This window comes from Mauremys mutica, chromosome 2 (assembly GCF_020497125.1).
Source record: "Mauremys mutica isolate MM-2020 ecotype Southern chromosome 2, ASM2049712v1, whole genome shotgun sequence".
Lineage (NCBI taxonomy): Eukaryota > Metazoa > Chordata > Testudines > Geoemydidae > Mauremys > Mauremys mutica.
The window spans coordinates 146317140-146333741 of record NC_059073.1 but is presented as its reverse complement, the minus strand read 5'-3'; the positions used below and the strand labels follow the sequence as shown (position 1 = coordinate 146333741).

General features: G+C 53.1%; 1 protein-coding gene and 1 long non-coding RNA gene across 2 annotated transcripts; both read left to right on the top strand.

Moving 5' to 3' along the window:
- Window positions 1-462: 462 nt before the first annotated feature.
- Window positions 463-3665, top strand: LOC123365241. The gene is made up of 3 exons (XR_006577489.1): window positions 463-932; window positions 2087-2310; window positions 3631-3665. It is a non-coding gene; the product is annotated as an uncharacterized LOC123365241 (long non-coding RNA).
- Window positions 3666-5363: 1698 nt separating this feature from the next.
- On the top strand, window positions 5364-9131 carry LOC123364433 (inositol 1,4,5-trisphosphate receptor-interacting protein-like 1). Its single transcript, XM_045006568.1, has 2 exons — window positions 5364-5493; window positions 7274-9131. Exon 2 carries the CDS (start codon window positions 7277-7279, stop codon window positions 8888-8890), a length of 1614 nt encoding a protein of 537 aa, XP_044862503.1. The 5' UTR covers window positions 5364-5493; window positions 7274-7276; the 3' UTR covers window positions 8891-9131.
- The last annotated feature ends 7471 nt before the right edge of the window (window positions 9132-16602 follow it).

Genomic DNA, 16602 nt, shown 5'->3' with positions numbered 1-16602 from the left:
CGAGGGATTTGGAGTGCAGGAGTGGGGCTGCAGGTTGAGGCAGGGGGTTGGGGCGTGGGAGAGTGTGAGTGCTCTGGGCTGGGGTGCTGGCTCTGGGGTGGGGCTGGGGATGAGGGGTTTGGGGTGCAAGAGGGGAATGCATGTTTGGGAGGGCTCAGGGCTGGGGTAGGAGGTTGGGGCTCGGGGTTGGGGTGTAGGCTTACCTCGGGCGGCTCCTGGTCAGCGGCGCAGCACGGCTAAGACAGGCTAGTCCCTACCTCTCCTAGCACCATGCAGCACCCCAGAAGCGGCCAGCAGCGGGTCTGGCTCCTAGGCGGGGGGCCAGGAGGCTCCGTGTGCTGCTGTCGCCTGCAGGCACCACCTATGCAGCTCCCATTGGCTGTGGTTCCCATTGGCTGCAGAGCGCCTTGGTGCCAGACCTGTTGCTGGCTGCTTCTGGGGTGCGGCGCGGTGCCAGGACAGGTTGTGACTAGCCTACCCTAGCCCCGCTGACCGGACTTTTAACGGCCCGGTCGGCAATGCTGACTGGAGCCGCCAGGGTCCCTTTTTGACTGGGCGTTCCAGTCGAAAACCAGACACCTGGCAACCCTACTCAGCGCTGAGTCTGGGGCCTTCCGGCCTGGTCAATAGGTGCTGCCTTTCTCCCCCTCTTCTGTCCTTCCCTCCAGCCCCTCCCCACATGGTTCATTTCTCTACCCTGTGACAGGCTGCCACCTCAGGGGCAGGCCTCCTTCTTCCCCGGGGAAGGTATTACACAACTGGTTTAATCTCTCCTGCCTGTGGAGAGCTGTCCCCTTGACACCCCAAGGTGACTTGTCATGACTCCAGACTCCCCCTGACAGCTTTAATCTCCCTGACACCTTCGCTCCCTCCACTTGGATCTCAGAGTTATGGGAACCAACTGCAGGCCCGGCCGGGGGGAAGACACAAAGGTAACGGGACCCGGGACCCAGGGGCTCTGAGCTGTTCAGGGAGTCGGCAGGCACTTTGTATTTAATCACTGAGTCTAACTGGCCTCAGAGAGCTGTAAAAAACCTCTCTGTAGCTTTGCAGTCCCTGTAGAAAGGATTTAGACCTCGTCTATTCAGGCAGCTAACTCCTAGTGTAGGCATGATTCAAACTAGTGAAACTTGTGTTCACACCACCACAGCCACTCCAGTGACTGAGACCCCCCAGCCAGCCCCACAGCAGATGTGACTTGGCCTGGCTCCAGTGAAGTCAAGAGTGTGACACTGGATTTACATCACGGGAAGGTTTGGTCCCCAGTGCGGACAAGGCCTTAGACATGTTAAAGATCTGCAGGTCTGGCCCCTGGAATTCAGCGCTCTAGGTGAGTGGTTAGGTGGAGGTTTGCGTGTACCGTAGCAGAGCAATTTGCCTGTGTTTCCACAGCGTTGTTCAGCGTGAAAGAGCCCAAAGCCCGTTGCAGAAGGGCTGTCTCCATCCTTTGCACAATTCCACTGCGCTTGTTGCAGGGATGAACTTGGCCCGGCGAAGGCAGTAGTCACAATTCTCACTCCTGAGCTGCAGTCACCTCCGTGGCAGGGCTGAGTCCCCTTTGGCACATACCAGTGCAGCTCAATGGGAAATTATTGGTTCCTTTCTAAAAGGGTTTGGAATTTGTCCACAAACCCGAAAAGTCTGTTGTGGTCAGGTTAACAGTCAGCTTCAGAAAGCCCTGTGCGTGCGTTGAGGTGCCTGCCTGGGAACTTGAACCCCAAGTACCACCTTTCCAGGGGAGCAGCCCAGCCCGGAAGCTGTTTCTTTGCCAATCTACTGGGATCTGGGGTGGTGTGAACACAAGTTTCACCAGTTAAAATCATGTCTACACTAGGAGTTAGCTGCCTAAATAGAAGAGGTCTAAATCCTTTCCCCATCTCCTAGATAAATGCCTTAATTACCAGGCTGGAGAGTCACTCTTGCTCTTTGGCCCAGTGACTATTGAGTATTTATCCAAAATGGGACAACGTCAGCAGGACAGATTAAGAGCAGCCCTCTCCAGAATAGCTTGCAGCCTGGTGGGTAGAGAGGGGTGAACATTCTGCCTGGGACAAACGGACAACAGGACAGTGTGCTCTCTTTCCAGAACCAAGGCATGACATGTGACTCTAAGATTGGATGGGCTTCTGAAGTCGACTGGAAAGGATCCATTGGAGATGATTCATATCAGCACTCGGGCCAAGGGATTGTGGGATAAATGACTTCAGGGAACTCAGAAGTGTGCTGAAGAAGAAAAACGTGCAAGTGATCCTTCTTCCTGAGCAAAGGAAGACAGAATGCAGAAGAATCTGCAAGTGAACCACTGGCTAGGTAAGTGGAGGAGGGTTTGGGTTTTGTGGAACATTGGCCACCTTCTAAGGGGAAAGGGAGCTGTAGAGTTTGGATGGCCTCCACCTCAGTAGAAGGGGGAAGAATCTCCTCAGGGACAGGCTGGCTAGAGTAGTCAGGAAGGCATTAAACTAATAACAAAACAGGAGAGTAAAAAGAGGGAAGTTATGAGCACTCAGCACACACCTGAGATGATGAGAACAAAATTAATCCGGGAACAAAGGGACATGAAGAGAAGAAATTCTTTAGTCTGAATGATAATTGGGAATTGTTTAAGAACACTTTACTAGATGCCCAAAAAGACACAATCAGGGAAGAAGGCCATATTGGTTAAAAACCCTACCTGGTTAGAGGGGAACTGAAGGCAGCTATATACAAATTAAAAATTATATATATAACAAATAGAAGAAAGGGAAAGTTGGTAGTAATTAATATAATTCAGAAGCTAGGAACTGTAGACAATTGATAAGGGAAGCAAAGTGACACAATGGGAAATCTATGGCCAGCAGAGTTAAGGACAATACGGGGTTTTTGAAGACCCATTGGCAAAGGGTTCACTGTTCTTTGCAAAGAATTCTCACCCAGACCTGACAACCTCAGTACAAGGATGTCTTGCAGGAAATGTATCTGTAAAGGATAACATGTAAGGGATCTACAAAAAGCTCCCCACAGACCAGGACACATCAAATAAACCTACTTTTGTTTGATCAGAAGTGCTTACAAGGGCTGTATGTTGTACAGGAGCAGGGATTTAAGGTCAAACTAATTAACTGGGCTACCCTGCTCCTTTGGGGGCAGAGGAGCTGGAATTCTGTGAGTAGCCAGTGTCAGGCGCTGAAGATCGCAGGGGAACGATTCAATGGGACTCAGTATTAGGGACTGGGCCATGGGTAGTCTTGCCTAATGGCCAGGGTGGAAGGCTGGCCTAATGGTCGGAACAGAATTGCCTAGGCCTAGTGGCCAGAGGCCAAATCAGAAGCCAAATTGCCAACTCCAGGAAGCGAGTCAGAACCAAGAGCCAGGAATCAGGAGCCAAGAGTCAGAGCCAGAGTATCATCCTGCATCATCCGTGCAATCGCCAGCTGCCGAGTTCCTTACAGCTACTCCTTTCAGAAGTGGTGTGCCAAGTCTTCATTTATTTACTGTAATTTAAGGTTTTGCATGCCAGTAATACATTTTAACATTTTTAGAAAGTCTCTTTCTATAAGTCTATAATATATAACTAAACTATTGTTGTATGTGAAGTAAATAAGGTTTTTAAAATGTTTAAGAAGCTTCATTTAAAATTAAATTAAAATGCAGAGCCCCCCAGACCGGCGGCCGGGACCCAGGCAGTGACATTGCCATTGAAAATCAGCTTGTGTGCCGCCTTCGGCACGTGTGCCATAGATTGCCTACCCCTGATCTAGAGGCTGCTGAGCTGAATTCACTTTGGGCCAATGGTGCACCAGCACTGGGGCTCCCCTACTACAATCACTAAGAGCTGAACTCACTAAAAGAGCTAAACTTACTGAGCTGAGTGCTGTGTTAACTAATGGGGGAGCCTGAAGCTCTATCGCTAAGCGGCTGGCAGAGCGGAGCAGTTTGCAGGACGGTTGGAGCAGCCAACGGAACAGTGAGCGGAGCGGTTTGCAGGGACGGCTGGAGCGGCTCACGGGTCGGCTGGAGGAGCGGAGTGGCTGGTGGAGTGGAGCTGTTCGTGGTGAATGCTGCAGCAGAACTCCACAGAGAGGTGGGGCAGTCGGCCCCAGACCATGTAAGGTGCCCTTTAACACCCTGTGCCCCCCCACCCCAATTTCCACCCAGGCTCGGGGGGGTGAAAAACTCTACAGATAAACTTTTGAACTCTGGTGCAGCACTGACCAGGGACAGAGACTTTTGGGTTGTTGGACTTTGGGGTAATTGGACTTAAGACCCTAAGGGGAAAAGGACATTGCCAAAACTTACTTGGTGGGTCTTTTGCTCAAGGTTTATGTTATGAATCCTGTTTGTGGTGTTTCCCCAATATGATGCCACATTGTTTCGCTCCTTTATTAAAAGGATTTTGCTACACTCAGACTCTGTGCTTGCGAGAGGGGAAGTATTGCCTCCTAGAGGCGCCTGGGGGTGGTGGTATGTAATTGTCCCAAGTCACTGGGTGGGGGCTCGAGCCGGTTTTGCATTGCGTTATTGAAACGGAACCCCTGGATACTGAACCCGGCCCTTGTTGCTGCGAACTCAGAGGGGCAGAAGGGTTACTCTCCGAAGAATCCAGCAGAAAGCACCCAGAGGGGTTTCCAGCTGCAACACCCTGGGAGAGCGTCTCTTAGAGCAGATTGCTACTGCCAACTGACGGGGCTGTTCCGGTAGATCTTGCGGCAGAGGTTTAAGGTTGGGTGCTGGGTTCAAAGCCCCCCAGTGGCTGGGGTTGTTACACTGCCAGTGGCCATCAGCAATCCCTAGCTGTTATTGGGTTTGCGTCCTGCTTAGGAGAGACTGAGAAGAGATAGCGCAGGAGCCAGGGGAAGCCAGTGACAGAGCAGAGCAAAAATCAGACAGAGAGCAAAACCAAGGGCAACCAGACGGCCCTCTACTGGATACTGCCCCCCCCCCAACTATGCCAGCTCCCCTTTATCCCCCCAGCTGAAACTGCTCATCTGAAACTGCTACGGATGGACCAAAAAATCATGGGCTTCTGCCTGCATTCCAGCTGGTACTATCATCCGATCCAGACTTGCTCAAAATCCAGCTCCTGCCACGACTCTGACTAGCTTTGCTCAGAGCTGCTCAGAGTCAGGTAAACATTGCACTTCAGGCTGGTCACAAGTCATTCCACCAGCTTTGCCTTGCTCCAGTTCCCATCAGTCACACCTCTCTGCTGGGATCCCCAAATCTGGACACGGGCAATGGCAGAGAGGCGGAGGGCCAGGGCAGGGTCTGACATTGCAGGGCACACATGGGGCTTCGTGTGCCGCCCCTTTAAAGGGAGTCTGGCCGGTGTGATGTCACAGAGAGTGGGTAATAATGGAAGGTGGTTGGTGTCAGTGGGCCAGGGGCTGGGGAAGGCAGGCCAGCCAGACCAATGCGAGTGGAACATCCAGGAGAGTTGCTCTTGGTGGGGTTGTAGCATGGGCCAGCCCTGGCTTAAGCTGAACCCTCGCGTAGAGAGTGTGACACCTCCACAGAGTGAGTATGGAGAGGCTGGGTGGAGGCAGATGGAGGGGGAGCCCCAAGGCAAAGCTTGGAGCAGCGAACATGGACTTGGAGAAGCATCCTGACTGCTGGAGCACATGTTCCTTAAGAGAGTCCTTAGCATTGGACCAAATTGCCGAGAGCGGTCATTAATTAGAAGTGCCCAGCTTGAGACAACCAGGCCTGAGTTTCACATGTGCGGAGCGGCTGCAAACTGGAGTAGTGGGTGCTCCGCACTTCTGGACATCAGGCCACATGCTCAGAAATGAAGCCCCCCCAATCAGTGGCCTTAATGGCTAGTTAGTAACTAGCCTTTCCTAAGCTTGGGGGTAGGCAGAATTATTTAACTGCAAGTGGCCCAGATGCTGCCTATCAGCAATTTGGATTTCTTTGGCTCTGCTATAAATTCCAGCCCCTCGACTAAGGGACCAATTGTCTTGGAAAGCAGTTGGCTTTGGAGCTGGGGTCACTGACCCACATTCTAGGGAGAGGTGGGACGATCTGAACCGTTTGTACCCACCTGACGCTGGCCCGGTGGTTCCAGAGAGAGGAAACTGACAGAACGCAGCTCCTCAAGGCAATGAGACAGCGCTCCGCTTCCAGCTCCTGTGGGGCTACATGAGACTCAGAGCTGTGGGGGTTGGGGTGGACTCCAAACCCAGGGCCGGCTCCAGAGCCCAGCGGGGCAAGCACCCGCCTGGGGCGGCCCTTTCCCGCGGGGGCGGCAGGCTGGGCCGGCGGACCTGCCGCAGTCATGCCTGCGGGAGGTCCACCGGAGCCCCGGGAGCAGCGGACCTGCCGCAGGCATGACTGCGGACGGTTCGCTGGTCCCGCGGCTCGCCTGGACCTCCAGCAGGCATGCCTGCGGCAGCTCAACCGGAGCCGCCGGACCTGCGAACCGCCCGCAGCTGCGGGAGGTCCAGCCGAGCCGCGCGACCCGTGGACCCTCCGCAGTCATGCCCGCGGGAGGTCCGCTGCTCCCGCGGCTCGGGGGCGCCTCCCGGGCATGACTGCTTGGGGCGGCCAAAAACCTAGAGCCGCCCCTGTCCAAACCGCCCCCACATCAGGGAGTTGTTTAGATCGCGATCCCGTTGACTCCAGTGGACTATTCCGACCTCCCTAATTCACCAGCAATTAGCTTCCAAACGATATAGCACTAAGATGTGTCTTGGCAGAGACCCACGGTAAACTCATGCTGGTATCAAACAAATTTGCAGATTCAGGACCAAACGGGACAGAAAATCCCACCCATGATTCAGAGCCAGCATGCCTAATGCACCTGGAATTTGACCCCCACATTCTCCCACGACCCCAGCAGCACAAGCAACCTTCCCCCAAGCCCTGGGTCTAGACTCCAGATACCCCACCTGGCCTCCATCCTCCTGACCCATCAGAGGGGCCCAAACCCCACTTACTTCATAGCTTCCTGCCCCCTAGACACCAAATCCCTCTCTCCTTCCTTCAGAGCCCCCAGGCTCACCCACTCCCCAAATCATCCATCGGAGAAGGAACTCCCTGCTCCCACCCCCTCGCCTGGAGGGGAGATGACCTCTCCCAGTCCCAGCCTGGGCCGGGGTATGTGAAACGCTGGCTCCAGGCCTGCGGTGCCTCGTGGAGGAGGCCGTGTGCTCTCCCAGTACAGCTCCTGCAGCACCCAGCCAGGCACCTCGGGGTGCTGCCCAAAGCTCTGGCAGAGGTGGAAGGGGAGCAGGATACCCCTCCCCCATCCTTTCCCTCCTACACCTCCTGAGTGGTTTTCTCTCCCCTTCTCCAGGCCATGGCTGTGGGCAGCCTGCTCTTCCTGGCGGTGCTGGTCATCGTGCACCACCCCCTCAGGGTCAGCGACAAGCAGGACCCGGCAACGGTGCAGCGGACGCAGCAGCAGGAGCAGCGGCTGGCCCTGGAGATGACGCGCCTGCAGTGGGAGTTTGAGCAGAGGAACCAAGAGGAGAGGCCGGGCCCACACCGGAGCCTGGCGCCAAACCAGAGCCAGGGGGAGGAGGAGGCCACGGCGCTGAGGGTGGCAGCCAAGCAGGGGCCCAACGACGTGGCCTGGGATGGTTGGCCCTGTGGGTTCCTGATCATTATCCTGCTCTTTGAGCTCTGCAGGCCAAGCCTGGAGCCCGAATCCAGCTACGACTCCAGCAGCGAGGATGCCAGCAGCGAGGAGGAGGAGGAGGAGGATGCCGAAGCAGCGCCAGGGGGCTCCTGCACCCGGCATCCCGACTTCCCCGGCAGAGTGGCCTTGGAGCACTTTTATGAACAGCACTTCCAGGGAGTGTCCAAGGACCTGGCCAGCACCTGCGAGTTTGTGGAAGGTCTGGTAAACAGCCTGCTGGAGGTCTGCCAAGTCCTCCCCTGCCAGACCTTCCTCCCACAGCTGGAGAACTGCATTGGCGTGGCCAGTGCCTTTGAAGGCTGGTGCCCCCATAGGGACTCCGAGGCCTACCGGGTGCTCGTGCCCCTGCTGCCGCCCAAGGGGCACTCCTTCCGCCTGGAGATGGAGAATGTGGAGGGCACCCTGGAGAAGCACGGCCACATCCTGGTGGAGCTGGAGTGCATGTGCAAAAGGGAGAGGTTGCTGGGGGACGTGGTCTGCCTCCTGCACCACGCCGAGGAAGACCTGAGTGACAACATACAGGGGCCCTTCCGCGTGCACCTCTTGTGCACTAGCTCCCACTTGGATGTGGAAAAAACCACCCTCTGGTTCCACAGTCTGGTAGGCAAGGCCTGGGCCCTTGTGGCTCCCAACTACAACTTCCAGCTCACAGCCCAGCCCTCCGCTTCCTCCTGCAAGCTCAGCCTGGCTTGTGAGTCCAGGAGGGCTCTCTCCATTGAGATCATACTCGGGGTGCAGCAGGGAAACTCTCTGGTCTTCCTGGCCAGCCACGGGGCTGAGACGGGCCCCCCGAGCAGCCCAGTCTGGCTAGAGACCTTCGCTGTCCAGGAAATGCTGTTCTTCCAGTGGGTGAGCAGGTACGCCCCAAAGGATAGCTGTCACCTGAAATGCCTCCAGATCCTCATCCATCTCAAGGAATGCAGGCTGCCCATCCTGGAGAACAGGATCCTTACCACCTACCACTTCAAAACCGTCCTGATGCACCTACTGCTCCTCCTGCCGGTGTCGGAATGGCGCCCGGAACAGCTAGCTCAGAGGCTGCAGGACATCCTCTCGTACCTGCGCCGTAGCCTGGAGGAGAAATGCCTCTACCACTTCCTGATTGGAAACAGCACCCTGGCCAGCCACATCCCTGTCCTCAAGGCCTTCCGGAATGCCGAGCCCCTCAACCTCTTCCAGCATCTGGCACTGGAGCCTGCTGCTCATGCCAAGGCAACCAGCGAGTTCCTGGAAGTGATGGAGCAAGTCAGGGCTCTACAGTGCAGCAATTAGCAAGACAGTGTGTGGGTCTGCGGCACCAAGCAGCCGATTATGCTGTGAGTCTGACAGCCTAGCCCATCATCTGCGGCACAGAATCACTACTGGGAGTCAGACCATGCCACTGACATCAGAGCGGAGCCAGAACAGCTTCACTGAGCCGGGGCAGGGGCATCAGGGCTTGCTGGAGATGCCACCCTGTTATACCAATATAATAAAAACCAGCAGGATCTTATTAAGAGGGATAAGGCAAAGATGCCACATTTATTGTAAATATAACAGTAAAGCAAAAGATAAAAGCAAGCAACGTTGTTTTACTACTTATTTCTATCACTACTTATTTCTTACACACACACACACACACACACTCATTCAGGTTCTGTATAGGTGTTATAGTTACCAGCCTAGACGTTGCTCATGCCAAGTTACTGGCCAGGTATCTTGGTCATGAGGATGGAGCCGAGTCTGTGTCAGATGCACCTGAAGGCTGGCAGCAGAACCATAGACTCAAAGTCCTTAGTCTTCAGAGTCCAGTTTTATAGGAATTTATTCCTATGTCAGTCCATGAGAGTTACTTCATTCTGCTGTTGCTAAATCAATCAGCAGGTGGCTGGCTCCATGTTGTCAGATGTTTGTTTTTCCTTCCTTTGAGGTGGTGGGTTGGATTCCAGTTTGCCCTCCGGGGGTCATCTGGTTGATCCCACTTGACACCTTCTTCAGCCGACACTGAATCCTTCAGGCTGATAACTCCCTAACCATTCATTCATTATTTAAACTAGGCACTCATTCACATACATTCTCTATCTTAATCACATCTATTTCACTGTCTCTTTACCTTTTGGGGTGTTACCAATTTATGTGAGACTCCCTGTCTTTTAACATTCAAAAATAAAGTGAGATGAAAACTTACAGAGGGTGGGGGTCTCTATCTATATACTATAACAGCTACTGTTTTGGCTTACTTAGAGTTAATTAATGTTTAACAAGTTTTATACAAAGTATTTCTTTGAGCAGGCTTCACACAGACACAGCTGGTGGCTTGCAGGTTAGAGGCTAAATCTTGGGAATCACATTTACTTCTAATATAAACCTTCAGTTATAAAGTATCAATTAACAATAAATCATTTCTAACAATAAATCATTTTTCATATAAACCATGTCTAATATAAACCTTCTTTAATATCCCTACAACCCTGTGTGCCCCGGGCGTGGAGAGACCTGGGGACAGAGGGCATGCAGAAGGCGCTGTACATTTAAAGCCAAGTCAGACGAACTTCCTAGTCCCAGAAATGCTCCAGTATTTTTGTACAAGTGTACATCCATTCTCAAGGGCTTTGCTCTACTGGTTCAAATAAAAGCTTTGGCAAATCTCCATTGATAAACACCTGACCCCATCACTTCTGGGCCAAGGGACTGAATCTCTGCTGAAAGACCCCCTCCCTCCAAACGTATTCCACTGACTCCCCAAGCATGCGGAGTCTGTTGTAGGAATTTGGATGGACTATATGGGCCAAAGGTGTTAACATAACCCAGTCACTGTCCAAGTTCCAAGGTCCAACAGGTTTTGTTTGCAGAGACCTCAGCCTGCTCCGTACCAGGCAAACCCACCTGGAAACATTTTAACCATTTACTAAAGATACAGAAAAGATGGAAAAAGCGACAGAGTCCTGTGGCACCTTATAGACTAACAGATGTTTTGGAGCATGAGCTTTCGTGGGTGGATATTAACTTTGTCAGTGTTCACACCTCAACTGCTAGAAGAGGGCCTCATCCTCCCTGACTGAACTAACCTCATTATCTCTAGACTGATTCTTGCCTGCATATTTATACCTGCCTCTGGAAACTTCCACTACATGCATCCGACGAAGTGGGTATTCACCCACGAAAGCTTATGCTCCAATACGTCTGTTAGTCTATAAGGTGCCACTGGCCTCTTTTGTCGCTTTTTACAGATCCAGACTAACACAGCTACCCCTCGGATACTTGACACCAGAAAAGATGGAAAAATCAGTTAAAGCCTTTGAAATGCAAAGTATTAAGTAAGGCGAGGCCTGGGTGCTCATGTCTCACAACTACAACTTCCAGCTCATGGACAAGCCCTCTGCCTCCTTCTGCAAGCATCTGTTTGAACTATATCCCTTGTTCCCTTTCCCTTGGGCTGGAGAGAGGTTTTAGGAGGAAAAAGCCCCATTTGTCAGTCTCTTAGGCCTTAGCTACACTTGCCAGTTATAGCGCAATAAAGCCTCCCAGAGCGCTGTACCTCACTCCCCGTCCACACTGGCAAGGCACGTACAGTGCTGTGTCTCCTTGGCTACAGCGCTGCTGGTACTCCACCTCCCCGAAAGGAATAACAGCTGTTGCATATTGGCTGAGACGCTGCTGCTCCAGTGTAAACAGGGAGTAACGTTATTACACACTGATTGACCTCCGGAAACTTCCCATAATCCTTTTAACTGAAGCGTCCTCTCTTGTTTTGTTGTGAACTCAGGAGGAAGAAGTGCCCTTTCAAAGCTCTGTTTCGGGGGCTGCTTATCAAAAAAACAAACAGCTACTATTTGCTTTGAATGAGTGAGAGGGAGGCAGGGTGGCTCTGTTTGGAGTGCCGACAGCTAATGTTTGCTTGAAGAAAGAGCGGGGGGGGGGGGGGTCCGTTTTGGCGAGCGGCTGCTTATCTGGTCTATGAGAAAAAAAGAAACAGCTGCTGTTTGCTTTCAGTGAGTGAGAGGGGTCTGAACTTACAAGACAGCGTGCTGACACTCTCAGCACCCCAAAAACCCACTCTCTCTCCCCCCACACTCCCTGTCACACTCCACCCCACCCCCCCTTTTGAAAAGCACATTGCAGCCACTAGAATGCTGGGATAGCTGCCCATAATGCACCGCTCCCAATGCCACTGCAAATGCTGCAAATGTGGCCACGCCAGTGCGCTGGCAGCTGGCAGTGTGGACACACTGCAGCGCTTTCCCTGCTCAGCTGTACAAACGCGGGTTAAACTCAAAGCGCTGTACAACCTCAAGTGTCGCCATGCCCTTAGACGGTAACAACGACAGGCAATCTTAGGTGCTGACTCCGGGGCTGGAGCACTCACAAAAAGAAATAGCAGGTGCTTAGCACCCACTGGCAGCCAGCTCTCCCCCTCCCCCTCAGCTCCTCCCATCTACCCCACTGATCAACTCCTTCCCCTCTCTCCCAGCGCCTCCCACCCACCACAGATCAGCTGTTCCATGGTGTGCAGGAGGCACTGGGAGGGAAGGGGAGGCAGGCCGCCCAGAGGATTCAGGGGGCCTGGGGCAAAGCAATTTCAGGGGCCCCTTCCATAAAAAAAAATTGCAATACTATATGCTCGTGGGGGCCCCTGTGGGGCCCAGGGCAAATTGCCCCACTTGCTCCCCCTCACGGGCGGCCCTGGGAAAAATAAACCTTCCCCATCTCAGCACAAACCTAGTTTTGAGAAAACTTCTTTACAAGGTATCACTGGTTCTCAGCATCAGCTAGTGCTAAAAGGCACTAAAGCTCATTAAAAGGGTTGGACAAATATTTTTCATCAAAACTTTTTTTGGTTCGAAAACTAGGGGTTTTTAAAAAGCAGAAAAAAATCACGGCTAATGTCTGCTTTCCTTCAAAATTTGTTGTGGTTTTTTTTAACTGAAAAGCTGAAATTAGTCTGCCAAAACCTGAATATGGTTTGGGGTTTCAGAAGTGTGTGGCCAAATATTTGCTGCTTGCTGTGTTTGATTGTTTAAATAAACAATAAAAAAATTCTGCTTAAAAAAAATCCAAAACTTTTGAACCACCTCAGCTTGTGACCAAACGCCTGAGCCCATCCAGTCAGAGATTTTTCCAGGTTTCTGATACTCTGCTGGCTTCCTTTACTCTCATCTGTCTCCATAACTTTGGGTTCATTTAGGTTAGAACATAAGAACAGCCATATTGGGTCAAACCAAAGGTCCATCCAGCCCAGTATCCTGTCTACCGACAATGGCCAATGCCAAGTGCCCCAGAGGGAGTGAATCTAACAGGTAATGGTCAAGTGATCTCTCTCCTGCCATTCATCTTCACTCTCTGACAAACAGAGGCTAGGGACACCATTCCTTACCCATCCTGGCTAATAGCCATTAATGGATTTAACCTCCATGAATTTATCTGTTTCCTAGAGACTGGCTCCATGGGGTCCCTCACAAACTGGAGATGGTTACTGTGGGCTTGTCTTTAGTATAGCTTATGTACATACTCCACGAACTGAGCATTTGAGCTTGTTCCAGAATCTGGGATGAGCCTATGCTGTGAAAACTGAAATGCTCGAAATAGCACATGCATGTGAATGGACACAGGGTGCTAAAATTTAATTAACCCAGGGGTTCTCAAACTGGGGGTCAGGACCCCTCAGGGGGTCATGAGGTTATTACTGGGGGTCGCGAGCTGTCAGCCTCCACCTCAAACCCCACTTTGCCTCCAGTATTTATAATAGTGTTAAATATATAAAAAAGTGTTTTCAATTTATAAGGGGGGGTCGCACTCAGAGGTTTGCTATGTGAAAGAGGTCACAAGGACGAAAGTTTGAGAACTACTGAATTAACCCCTCTGGAGCCTCAGGGAATGTAGGGGAGGGGAGTCTCCCTTCGTAGGGTTGGGAAGGATATTGCTCTTCTCATGTGATCCCTCCCCCAGTGGCTAATTTTAAATGAAGCTACTACCCTACCCTGACATGAATCTCCCTATGGCACTGAAATTAAATATAGACTATAATTTGGCATTTGAGAAGTGAAAGGGATGGTAGCCCTAATGGAAAAGCTCACAGCTTGGCTCTTCTGCAAGCCTCAAACTGCTGAATGAGCTTCAGGGTAGGGAAGGCTGTGCCTCCCAAACAGCCTGGCCCTGCCCCCATCTGACCCCCATCCACTTCCTGCCCCCTGACTACCCCCCTCAGAATCCCCAACCCATCCTGCTCCTTGTCCCCTCACCATCCCCCAGAGACACCACCACCACCACCCCGGGACCCCACCCCTGCTCCCTGTCCCCTGACTGCCCCGACCCCTATCCACCCCCCCGCTGAGTCCTGATAGACCCCCCAGAACACCCACGATCCAACCCCCCCGTTCCCTGTCCCCTCACCGCCCCCCCAACCTCTGCCCCCTCCCTGTGCCCTGACTGTCCCTGAGACTCCCTGCCCCTTAGCAATCCCCCGGACCCTCAGTGCGTCGCGTCCAGGGCCATCCCTGAACAGCGGTGCAGTGTGGCTCCAGCGGGGCCTGAGCTTCGCCCCACTCAGAACCGCGTGGTATGCGAGCTTCCTTCAGGGGAGAACTGGGCAGGAAGAGGTGGGGCAGAGGTGCGGCCCTGGGGAAAGAGGTGGAGTGGGGGCGGGGTCTGGGGTGGAGCAGGGACAGGAAGAGGCGGGGCAAGGGAGAGTAGGGGCAGGGCCTGGGGCGGAGCAGGAAGAGGCAGGACAAGGAGTGTAGTGGGGGCAGGGCCTGGGGCTGAGAGGGGGTGAGCTGATGCCTGTAACAGCAATAACTGTCTTTTTGGGGAAAAGAGGAGAAGCTAGTGGAGATGAGTTGGAGCAGTCCTTGCTGCTGCTCTTAAAGTCTGATCCCGTTTCCTAAGACCAGGGGCGGCTCTAGGAATTTTGCCTCCCCAAGCACGGGAGGCAGGTCCGGTGGTCCCGCGGCATCAGCAGACCTCCCGCAGGCACACTTGTGGGAGGTCCGCCGAAGCCACGGGACCACCGGACCCTCCGCAGGCAAGCTGCCGAGGGCAGCCTCCCCGCCGCCCTCGCGGCACCGGCAGAGCGCCCCCCGCGGCTTGCTGCCCCAAGCACGCGCTTGGCGTGCTGGGGCCTGGAGCCACCCCTGCCTAAGACGACAAAACCACAAAAGTGGGGAGACAAGAACAGGGAAGGTAGAAAATGCAGCTTCTGTCTCTGGTGTGACTCTCACTTGCAACCTCCCTGCTGAAAAGCACAGGCCCAGCACATGGTCTGATCAGCCACTTCAAGACCTGGCAAACTTATACCATCATCGGGCTGGATAGGCCGTTGCTTTTAGCTGCCTCTTTCTGGTCACAGGTTTACAGCAGTGCTACAAAATATCCTGGCGATGCCAGACTCTTGTTAGGCAGAAGGGAAAAGGAGAAGAGAAGCACAGAGAAGAACAAAGGGAGGGAAAGAAAAGGACACGTGGGCTGAAGAGAGAGAGAAAAAATTTCACATCCCAGGTGGTGGTTGGGATTCAGCTGGAGCTGGGTCTTGGTCCCTGTCTCTGGCCTCGTCTGGTCAGGACATCACTCAAGATCAGGAAGGATGACGTCCCACTGTCCCAGGAGATGGTGGGGATGGCAACCATGGTGGTGAAGCTTGCTCCAGTAGCCAATTTTTCTCCCCAAAGTCTCTAAAGCCCCACATTAGTTTGTCCATCAATTAGTTTCAACTCACCAGTTCTGGTTCATTGGTTTCCGATTCCACACTTTTCTTGTTACCAGGCATGATCGTAACACAGTCCTTGAGTTGGATCAGGAAGCCTCTTTGTCGGGACTAATTCAGTCTCCCGTTCGGACTTTCACCCAGCAATGTTTGTTCTTATAGGCTGTTGTCACATCTTATAAATTCACTCTCGTTTTTTACAGCTGAACTCACACGCAGGGTAAATTTGTTGGCCCAATTATCACAACACAGTCTTCATCAAAACCAAATCACCCCCCAGCACCTATGGACACACTTGGTTTCCTCTTAACACTAGCTGCACACTCCATTTCGCCCTTCCACGTATCCAAAGACGGAGCACAGCACATAGAATAGCCTCTGTGATAACCCAACATGTTATGCTTCATTTTGTGCTATTCCAACGCCGCCCCCTCGCAATATCCCACCATCCCTGGTAGTGATTCACTTCTCCTCACATATCCCCCTTTCCCACTGCCCTGCTGGCAAACTCCCTGTCCCCCAAATGTCCCCATTGGCAAACACCCCTCCACACTATCCCAACACCTCTACCGGTGACCCCCTCCACCCCAATAGTCTGATGTCCCTGCCAGAGAAACCTCCTCCCCCAGGTATCCCAATGCTTCCACTGCCACCAAACATCCCCTGGATGGGGCACCTGAGGAAGCCTCACACACCCCCAAAGGGCCCTGCACCCCACCTCCGCAGTGACTCTCAGCCAACGTGTAACAAAGGTTTATTAGTCGCCGGGAACACAGCGTAGAACAGAGCTTGTTAGCACTGAAATCAGGAAGATTTAGCAAAGTCCACCAGGGTGGAGGGAAGAGGGGGGCAGTATCCAGAGCCCAGGGCCCTCCCCGCTGAGTCCCAGACCAGTAGCCCAGCCTGAGACACCCCTCTTGCCCCTCCTCCATCCTCTCTCTTTCCCAGGCAAACAGGTCACCTGGTCTCTTTGTTCTCCAACATCTTGGGCTGGCTCCAGCTCTCAGTTGCCAGGGTACAGCGTGGCTGCCCGTTCTCTGTGCCCAGGCAGACGGCAGTCACACCTGCCCGCTACGGGTCTCTGCAATCATCACACACCCTTATCCCGCCACCTAGATACTTGAATGCTACACAGGGGAAACTGAGGCACGTGCACAGTATTCAGAGAAAACATTAAGAACATTCCCACTTTGTCACAGGTGGCACAGCCCCCCACTGGTCTGGGCTGTACCCTGGTACATCACAGAGAGCGCCCGATATCTCAATATCCCTGCTGTGCACCCTGGTGCTATCCCAATACCCCGATGGA

Coding starts and splice junctions, on each gene's coding strand:
- LOC123364433 (XM_045006568.1), top strand. CDS start 7,277: ATGGCTGTGGGCAGCCTGCTCTTCCTGGCGGTGCTGGTCATCGTGCAC.